The following is a 10602-nucleotide window of genomic DNA, read 5'->3' as shown; positions in this document are numbered from 1 at the left end:
GAAATCTAGCAGAATCCAGATTACACCCACTTCCAATCACACGGTGCTTGGGTAATCCGCTTAGTTTCCAGGTAACATACGTAAGAATGTCCACTAAAAATTTTAGAAATAACATATGTAAGTAAATCCAAACTGACTTCAACTGCTATGTCAATTAGGGGTGAGACTGTCACTTAAGTTTCTACCAATTCTAACATTCCATGATTGTAAGGACTCTCATCACAAACCAAAAACCCTTTGATTACTAAATTACCAAGGCATGCTACTATAAATTTTCTGGACATGACATTATTCAGTAAACAATTGTGATAATACATGGTATTAAAATGTGCTACTATTTAATAAAAGAACATCCATGACAGAACCTTTGTTCCAGTGTGGCATAGCCTTCAAATTGCACAGAGGTAAAACTTTTGTTGGTCCAGACAGGATCACAGCACTTATGGGCTAACAAGCTGCAAAAAGTATAAAAATGTGCACACAAGGAAGGTAAGGAGGCAAGCTGGAAGTTAATCCTTCAGTCTCCACCTCCACACTCACCTATACATACTAGCTAAGGTATTTTAAGGACGTTTTGGACTAAATAACTGTTCTTTGCCAACTTTGATTTGGTAGAAGTGACTCCCTGGAGCATGAGACTGGGAAGCTATACCTAGAAAGTGGTATAATCAGTTACTCACGTATGCCTGAGGGACAGGATGCAGCAACTTAATACACGGTCGCTACTTGTCACCCCTGTTCTACATCTACCTGGTACATACATATTTATGAGAAGTTTTATATATAAGACTGTACTGTTTAATGAATGCCAATCCAGGTTTGCAGAGAGTAAGAATAACACTGAAATAATCTCTATCCTTGCTGGCTCCCAACTGTCAATATTCAATAAACTGTAAAATTTCCCTGGCTCTTATTCGTAATCTTTCTGTCTGTAAAGTATCACAGATAATCAGTTTTACCATTCCATCAATGTATCTACTATGCTCACCAACATGTGGTAAGCTTGGTGGCAAATTATAAACAAAAGAAGTGTGAAACAGAGTGAATCTTAAAGATTAAGGCTAAAAATGTAGCACTCTCTCTAGTCAGTTAACATTTATTCTGCAGATGTTAATTTAGTAAGGAAAGCAGTTTTTAAGTCCCAACATATGATGTTAACATGTGTTTGTCCATCAATACAGTCCATTTCTATCTTTAAAACAGAACTTGTTAATGGCTTTCTTCAACTCTTCATTCTGATTCAATTCAGAAGAATAGGATTTTTCCAGAAACAGAAGATCAAATACATTAAAATGTTCCTTACAAATAGAAGCCACATTCAAATGTTGCATTCTGCATCCCAGGATAATCTTTACAAAAAATTTTAAAAGCCTTTAGTATCTACAACAAACCCAGATGAAGCAAAAACATGAAATTATCAAAACTCTTCTCGCATTTTTGAACATTTGGGACATTTGTTTTGCAAACACCACTCCTTTGTGACCAGTAACAGGAGACATGTGAATTGCTTCTGTAAGTGAATACTGAGACAGATTTTAAGTCCAAAACAACAAAACTCCCAAAACAGTGAACTTAATGGAATTGAGACTTAAAGTATTATAACAATACCTGGGTTGGAAACCACAATTATGATGCAATCAGGACTGTACTTGACGATCTGAGGAATAATGAACTTGAAGACATTAACATTTCTCTGCACCAGATTGAGACGACTCTCCCCCTCTTGCTGACGGACGCCTGCAGTTACCACCACAATCTTAGAATTGGCGGTCACAGAGTAATCTTAAAAAAGAGGGGCAAAACCACGTACATTAATGTAACTCTTCATCAAACATAAACTTCTAGAACTTATATAAGAATTACGTTTTCTGGACTATCGGAGTTTAAAATTCAATGTTCCTGTGGCTTCTTTTTTCTTCCTTGGTCTACACTGAAGCAATCCAAACATAAAATTGGTTCAGAAAATGAATGAAGGAAATAAACATGACACTAAATTATGTTTCTGGCTAACAAATTCAACGGATTGTCAGTAATAAAATGAAGCACAGTGAGTCTAATCGGCAGACTTCCAACTATAACAAAAAAATCCTTTTCATGTAGCTTATTAAAATGTTAATTAATTATCTATAAATGGAAAGAAGGCACAGAAGTGTTTGTTTTGGCTGGAACCTGAACTTAGATTGCTAATACTCAATATTTTAAGAAAGCTTACTCACTTTTTAGCAGTGTGAGTTTCTCTAAAGAACATTGTTATTTTTTCTCAAGGAAGTGTGTCCTTTTACAAAATACACAGACATTATGATTTGATGCGATCATGAGACACAATAGCTATGGATGATTCATATAATAAAACTGTGTTGCAATGTGACTTTTTTTTTTATTTCAGCATATTATGGGGGTACAGATGTTTAGGTTATGTATGTTGCCCTTGCCCCCCCCACAATGTGACTTTTGACAGTTATTAATACATTGTCAGGTTCCTCTCCCATAACATGAGGGTAATTATAGTACCGATACTTCGGTCGCTGTGAAGATGCACTAACATGAGAAACACATGCAAAATGCTTCGCATAGTACCCAAAATGTCACTAATTCAATAAATAAATAACAGCTATTATGTAGTTTCTTCCAGGTACTCAAATTACCTTGTACAAATATTATTTCGGGTCTAAAATATTTCTGTTCTCAAATAGGCATAAACAAAGCCCTTGTATATAATGTCCTAAAGTGTTACATTATCAAATGTGGAGAAGGTATGTGGGAAAGAGTTAATGGAAATAATACTTGAGTTTGTCCTTAAGGATGAATTGGACCCAGAAGAAAAGAAGAAACTGCCAATACTATATGCACCACGACAGGGAGACTAATTTTATAACAGAATGAGGGAGGAGAGAAGGATGTTGAGATGTGCGGAAATGCAGGTTGTGTCCAAATTGGGAAGATCTGTGTGGGCCCTGCTAGAGGTTTTAGAATAGTTATAGGTGTATAAAAAGACAAGAAATCTTTAAGGATTCAAACTTTCATTTTAGAAAAAGCATCTGCTTTAGGGATAAAGATAACTAGTGTGGCAGGCGAAGCATGGAATACATGATCATTTCCTATGGGCACATTTCAAAAGAATGGCTAGAAAGCAGGTTTCTAGAAACTGATAAAAGAAAATTGGCCTATAGGACAACGATGGCACAACAAACCAAACAATGCTATAAATCACAATTTGTTATTTTCTCTTAGTGACTTATCAATTACCATTTATGGCTAGCAAACTCATTTTTAGTGATTGCTCATTAACAAGTGAATGCAAAATTAATTTAGAAATGACAAGTAGAATATAGTAGAAAATAAGAATTTTATAAAACGAGAAAAAAGGGAAAAATTTTACAATGAGATGAAAATTTTTCAGTAATTTGAAATCACTAAACTCGATCTTGAACATTTTATTAAGTTATTGAAATAATTGTTTTAAAACTTCAACTTTTCCTAATTAAAAGTCTATTATGCTGTAAGATGCATTTCAAATGTATTTTTTGTCATTAAAATAATCAATATCAGGTCACTTGGGGTATGAAATGAAATTACCTTTATCTGCCACAATTTTAGACGTCTGAAGAAATAAGCTCCCATGCTGCAGATCCATCATTTCCCCTTTAAGCTTATCTTCCAAAACATCCACAAGAGCAAGTTCATCAGCCAAAGACTACAAACACAAAAACAGGTGTTAGTACCCTAAGCTACCCTAGAATGCCTCAGCTCACAATCCAACACAAAGAGTCCTTTTAAATGGCTAAGGACCAAATGTCTAAAAACCTTAAGAATTTTACCATGGAGTTAGGTACTCAACTAGGATTCAATTAGCATGACATAAACTGTGATTCAAGAATATGTAGACTTAGGGTGGCGCGGTGACTCACACCTGTAATCCCAGGACTCAGGGAGGCCGAGGCGGGAGAATCACTTGAGCTCAGGAGTTTGAGACCAGCCTCAGCAAGAGCAAGACCCCGTCTCTACAAAAAATATTATGAAAAAATTAGCCAGGTGTGTGGAGTGCGCCTGTAGTCCCAGGTACTTGGGAGGCCAAGGCAGGAGAATCTCTTGAGTCCAGGAGTTTGAGGGTGCAGTGAGCTATGATGACGCCATTGTACTCTAGCTAGCCCTGGTAACAGAGCGAGACCCTGTCTCAAAAAAAAAACGTAGTCTTAAAGATTCTTTATGAAACCAGCTTGGTTCAATGGTAAGCCCAGGGCATACAAGTCTTCATATTAAGGAGGGGAAGATGGTGAAAAAAGAGATTCATCCAGACATAGAACAACCTTGGGCAATGTGCCCATCCCTGAGTTCATCCCAGCTTGGACGGTTTCTGAGAGGGAAGATTTAGTTTAAATCAACAGAGTGTGAGTTTAGAGTAGGACTTAAAGTCCCACCAAAGTTTGGAATCCTCAGGTTGGCTCTGATCAACTCAAATGTCTTGGTGGGGAAAGTAAGGAGAGTCTTATGGATGGATCGGTCCAGGACTGGTAGAATTTTTCCATATATGATCAGTCCAAATATGTGCCTCTGAAACTTGCTCAGTCTCAAAGTTCTTTTGTTTTCTATTCCAATTGTCATTTTCTGCCCTCATCCAAAATAAACTCTAAATCAACAAATATACTATTTGATCTTGATCTGGTTTCATTATTTTATATGTTCTCTGAATCTCTACGTGAATAGTGGGAGGGAAAAAAGGAAATTCTCCTTTTAATAATCATGTGTGTTCTTTGGCAAGTCCTTGATCTTTTCTTGTAAAAATGAGATGGGGGGGGACGCATCTAAACAACCTTTCATAAAAAATTCCATTATCTTATGGAAATCCAGAATTTACGAACTATCTAAAAAATGGTGATCCTTCCTATTGAAACATCACCAGTGTCCTTGTCTTTACTGTTTTTAGGGCCGTTACCAAGATAATCAGCTTAATAGAATATATCAATACTGGAGCCCTCTTAAAAATGCATATAGTTGGCCAGGAGCAGTGGCTCACGCCTGTAATCCTAGCTCTCTGGGAGGCCAAGGCGGGCGGATTGTTTGAGCTCAGGAGTTCGAAACCAGCCTGAGCAAGAGCGAGACCCTGTCTCTACTAAAAAATAGAAAGAAATTAATTGGACAACTAAAAATATATAGAAAAAATTAGCCGGGCATGGTGGCGCATGCCTGGAGTCCCAGCTACTCGGGAGGCTGAGGCAGGAGGATTGCTTGAGCCCAGGAGTTTGAGGTTGCTGTGAGCTAGGCTGACACCACGGCACTCTAGCCCAGGCAACACAGTGAGACTCTGTCTCAAAAAAAAAAAAAAAAAATGCAAATAGTCCTCCCTCGGGTTGGGGTTGGGGGGATTGGCTTCAGGACCCCCGTCCCCGCCTACCAAAATCCGCACATGCTCAAGTCCCACAGTCTGCCCTGCCCAACTCTCTTAAGTCGGCCTTCTGTACATGCGGGCTTTACATCCCATATTTTCCATCTGTGCGTTTGATTGAAAATCCACGTATAAGTGGACCCGCGCAGTTCAAAACTGTGTTGCTCAGGGTCAAGTGTACCTCTTCTAAGTATAAAAGTGTGATCAGCTACACAGGTGAAGGGTGTTAATGGGGAAAAGTCAGGTAATTGGGGTTCAGGAAGCATCTGAAGGATAGAGTAGGCCAGGTGGCACAGGCCAACCTGGGCTGCTCCACAGAAGCAGAGAGAGAGGTGAGGCAGCCAGTAGGAAAATCTGACCTACTTTAGCTTGCTAGACAGCACAGGTCCGGCTTTCTGTAGGACAACGAATGAGCTCCGTCCCCTGTCCCTAAAATCTGAGTGGCTGGCCAGCCTCAAGAAGTGAGTTACAGTGGGCTTGCTTGTGAGGGTTTCTCTAAGACTGAAGCCTCCTGTTGATCAAATATATTCTTAGTTCTAAGCAACTGAATAATAGCAAACTTTTGAAATGACCATTTGTGAATTGTGGATCATTTAGGAAATTATTTTCTCATTTCCATGTATACTAAATATTGGCATTAATTTTTATTCATTTTTACTTACACACATTTTGACACTTTCAAAACTGTTTTGATTCTTTGTAGTCTCTGAAAGGATCACACAAAATCCCCATTTGTGTCTTTTAAGTCCTAATTTAGTACAATATAACTTAATATTGTTAACGTTCTGTCAAGGTACGGAGCACTAGGAATATCATTCTTATTTTAGTAACAGCACATGTGTGCTGCTGAAGTCAACAGGGCAAAACAGTTTTGTGTTTAAGTGGAAAAGGATATCACAGGATCTCAGATCCTGTCTGTTTCAGTGGGTGTAGAGAATTGCCTGAGAACTACATACTCAGCTGACAAGGAAGGAAGAGATCCAACACTTAAAAATTGTAGCACTGACTTTAGCTGCATCTGTGTGACTGAATATCCTCTAATGCAGAGGCACAGAAATAGACGATGTGTGACCAAGTACTCATGTGGCGTTTGGCTCAAATAAATCTCCATCCGTATTCTCATATTTTATAAACTATGAACTTACCATATATATTTCACTTAAGCTGTAAATACATTAACATTAAAAGTAAGAAAAAGTAAGCATAAGTAAGTAATCTGATATAGGAGCAAGGTCAGTTAGAAGCCAAGACTATCACTGTTGAAATCATGCTTAACATGTTAAAATGGCTTTTAATCTAAAGTCCTGTGTGGCCCTGACACAGCCATATATTCTGTCTCTTGTTCCTCTTAGATAATAAATTGCTACCGCCAATGCCGTAATCTTCGATGCCTGCATTTTTATATTCAAGTGACTAGTTTGCATGAAATTTTGTGGGAGGAAAAGGCAAACTTTTTCCAGATAATTAACTCAATGGACAAGCACCATTTATTCAATAATTTGTTTTTCTTCCCCTCTGAAATGTCACTTCTACATTATTATTAAATATTACGTGGGTCCATTTCTAAGCTTTTAGTCTGTTCCATTAATCTGTCTATCCTTGTACAAAGGCCACATTTTAATTATGTTCAACTTTTAAGCTGAGTCCTGCACTGCAAAAACCACTTTGCAGTGTGTCTGTAATTACACTGCTCCTCCTAAGAGACTTATTATGCTGTTTGTACTACGAGAAGATGACTACAGTTGACTGAAGCAAGGATAGACACTAAATCCCAAGATAGTTGGACTTAGAGGCTAAGGGTTTATGATAATCTTGCCTGGAAGCACTGCAAGACCCTAACAGGATGAGTTCAACATTCAGATCCTCCTGCTGGCAGGTAGAACACAGAGCCTGAGACTGGTAGTGGGGCAAAAGTCAAATATGGCAGTAGAAGCCATGAAAAAGCAAAAGCTATGACCAAAGTTTGACAAAATGTAAGTGCAGTTTATGAGTAATAGCAGGAGAATTCATTTATTTAATGCGTAAGTGCCTGGTATTATTCTACTAATCAGGAATCCAGTCATGAACAAATTCAGAAAAGGCTTTGCTCTCATGGAATGCATCAGGAAGGGAATAGGAATTAAATAAATTAAGATGATCTCTGATGGCAGAACCACTTTAAAGAGCACAAGGCAGGATGATGCTAAAGTTACTGGGAAGGAAGTTTACTCTATATTGGAAAGTCAGAGAGGGTCTTCCTGCAAAGGCACCGTCATTTGCAGGAAGATCCTTGGCAAGTAAAAGGGTTTAAGCAGAAATGAGTTTGGTGTTTGGGAGGAAGAGGGTGGATAGAAGAGATGAAGTCAGAGATGGAACCACTACATTGCACTGAAAGGTGCTGTTGCCACTGTGTGGATGGCACCCCCTGGAGTTGTGTGCTCCCCTGCCTTGCTCTGGGAGACAGGCAGGGAGAGATCTGTTGAGGGCTTGCAGGATTTAATGTATGTGTGTAGTACATGTGCACGGTGAATTACAGGATTTTATGTATGTGTGTATCACATGTGCGCTGTGAAGCTACTGGAAAGTTTCAAGTGGGGGAGCCACTATTTTATAAAAGCTCACTATGGTTATTAGGTAAACAGCGGGCTAGGTAAAGTGTGCAAAAGCAGTAGCAGAAAATAGAGTCTTTATATGTGAGGCATTGTACCAGGGAGCCTCAGCTGCCTTCATGAGTCTAGCTAAGGCATGTGCCTCCTCAGTGGTTCCTAAGCTATAATGTTGTTTACCTTCTGATGTATATTTAATATCATATATTAAGACAATTTTGAGACACTTTAATCCTTACCCGTTAAAATAAGATTTAGACATTTTTAATGAGTAAAATGGTCTTTCAACATTGTATTTATGCAAAAATATTCTTCCTTACTTAGTCTCCACATTATTACTAAGGCATTATACTCCATGTTGTAAAAGACAAAGGGAAAAGGAGTGTTACATTGAAAACCAGAAATCATAGCATCTAAGTGTGTGTTAGCAGAAGAGGCTGCTCTCTCAAGCACTTGGTTTGGGCCAAAGTATGATATAATTCCAGACACAGTCTCAATTAAATTATGTACTGAAGATAATTTAAAATTTATGATTAAAATAACCACCATACAGGTACTTCTTATAGAATCACGATAACTCAGATATAGTTTCCTTAAAAGCCCAGATTTTGAGATTAGCAGGAGGAAAGAAACATCTTTAGTTAGTATTTTATTAATACACGTATATTTTAATTGCCTGAATACTAGCATAGAACAAAAAGGAATTGGAAAGTCACTATAGTTAAGAGTACAGAGTCCTGGGTTCAAAAATACAGCTCTACCACTACAAGGTGTGTGACTATACACAGGCTACTTAATCTCTTTATGAATCAGCCATCTCATCTGAAAACAAGGATATAAACAGTTATGTCCCAAGGTTGTTTAAAATAAAGTATTTTATTTAAAAATACTTTGAACAAGTTACATACTCAATACGTGCTTTTCAAAAAAATGTAAACTGGAATATTTTTTGTTTTTACTGACATCAACAGTGAGCACTAAACTGTGATTATTTAAATTCCCTATAACTTGGGAAGCATCTATTTTCTTTTTTCCTTTTTAGACTAGTCAAGTGCAGTAGTGAGGAGGGGGGAAAGTAGTAGAACAAGGAGTTCAATCTGTAACTGACTGTGAACAGTCAAGCAAGATAACTCACTACCTTCGGACCAGCCGGGAAGCATCTATTTTAAATGACTGGACCTAGTCAACTGAAACTAGCTAGAAAAAAACGCAAAAGAATGAAACTTTCATTGGTGTGCACTGCATGTTTTAGTCCATTTCTTTGATAACTGTTTCTCAGTAAAGATTCAGAATTTGTTCCTTTAGAATTTAAACGTTGCAAACAGAAATGTGCTTGGCTAGCAGATATTCAGGCAGCCTTCATATGACACAAAGGGACTGCGTTCTCCCAAAGGCAGGGCAGCATTTTTTTTTTCGGTTCCTACATTTAAGGCAACCACCAGAAAGAATAAGGAAATCAATTCAGTGAGGTAAATAAGAAAAGGGCTCTTTCCTCAAAAGTTCCTTGGAAACTAAAGAATTACAAGGGAGGCATATGAGGTAAGGTAAGCCAAAAGTCTATGGAGGTATACAGGGAAAATACAGTCTTGAGAAGTGGAAGGTGTTAATAGTATGGTGTTAGTGTTAAATCTCCTGGTGTTGATAACCACACTGATTATGTAAGAATATGTCCTCTTCTTAGGGAATGTACTCTGAAGGACTTGGAAGTAAAGAGCATAACGTCTGCAACTTATTCTCAAATGGTTTAGAAAAAAGTCATCCAGATAGATACATAGGTAGAGATATAAATATCTATGTCCACATCATCTATCATCTATCTATCTATCTATTTAGAAAGAGAGGAAGGGAGGGAGGGAGGGAGAGAGAGAAAATGAAGAACAAAATGTTAAGTATTTATGGGCATTTTAGTTTTTTTACTATTCTTGCAAATTTTCTGTAAGTTTGAAATCATTTCAAAATAAAACTATTGGGTAAAAGCTTGAGGGGCACAATAGGCTATTCCCACAACACCACAAAGCCACTACATAGATTACTTATTAATTAGACAGGGGAAAGGGAACTTTGCAGAGGAGAAGTCTTGCTGTCCCCACTTTAACCAAGGGACTAAATTCTGCACCACCAGTAAGGAGACAAGTTGAACATCATGTGCCTCCTGATGTATTGCACAAAGAAGGGCAAGACATCTCCTAGTCTTAACCTCACCCCCCAAATTTAAGCTGAACCTAATTACAAGGAAACATCAGACAAACAGGAACTGGAGGGCATCCCACAAAACTGACCTGGACTCTATAAAAACGTCAAGGATATAAGAAACAAAGACTGGGTTGTTGTTCTAGATTAAAGAAGAGTGAAGAGACATGACAAGTACATAAAATATATGATGTTGGGTTAGGGTGAAAACAGCTATAAATGACTTTGCCAACATGGAGAATTTCAATTATTAATGTTATGCTCCCTAAGTGCAGGAACTCTAGTGTGGTCACATAGGGAGAATATAATTCTCTTAGGAGATTCGCCCTTAAGTATTTAAAGGTGAAGTACAATGTCTACAACTTACTCCAAATTGTTCAGGAGAAGAGATTTTTTTTTTTTTTTTTGAGACAGAGTCTTACTCTGTTGCCCCGGCTAGAGCGC

At 37.9% G+C, this 10602-nt stretch overlaps 1 protein-coding gene across 1 annotated transcript in view; it reads right to left on the bottom strand.

Annotated features, from left to right (window-relative positions):
• Positions 1-10602, bottom strand: part of LDHB (lactate dehydrogenase B) — a 37569-nt gene that overhangs the window by 23649 nt on the left and 3318 nt on the right. The window contains exons 3-5 of the mRNA XM_012640979.1: positions 3577-3694; positions 1609-1782; positions 7-93 (exon numbers count right to left, since the gene is read on the bottom strand). Of these exons, the coding sequence (XP_012496433.1) occupies positions 7-93; positions 1609-1782; positions 3577-3694 (379 nt within the window). The remainder of the gene's footprint in view (positions 1-6; positions 94-1608; positions 1783-3576; positions 3695-10602) is intronic.

The sequence above is a fragment of the Propithecus coquereli genome, unplaced genomic scaffold, assembly GCF_000956105.1.
Source record: "Propithecus coquereli isolate 6110/MARCELLA unplaced genomic scaffold, Pcoq_1.0 Scaffold16, whole genome shotgun sequence".
Taxonomy (NCBI): domain Eukaryota; kingdom Metazoa; phylum Chordata; class Mammalia; order Primates; family Indriidae; genus Propithecus; species Propithecus coquereli.
The sequence above is the reverse complement of the archived record's forward strand: the minus strand, read 5'-3'. Positions and strand labels throughout refer to the sequence as shown.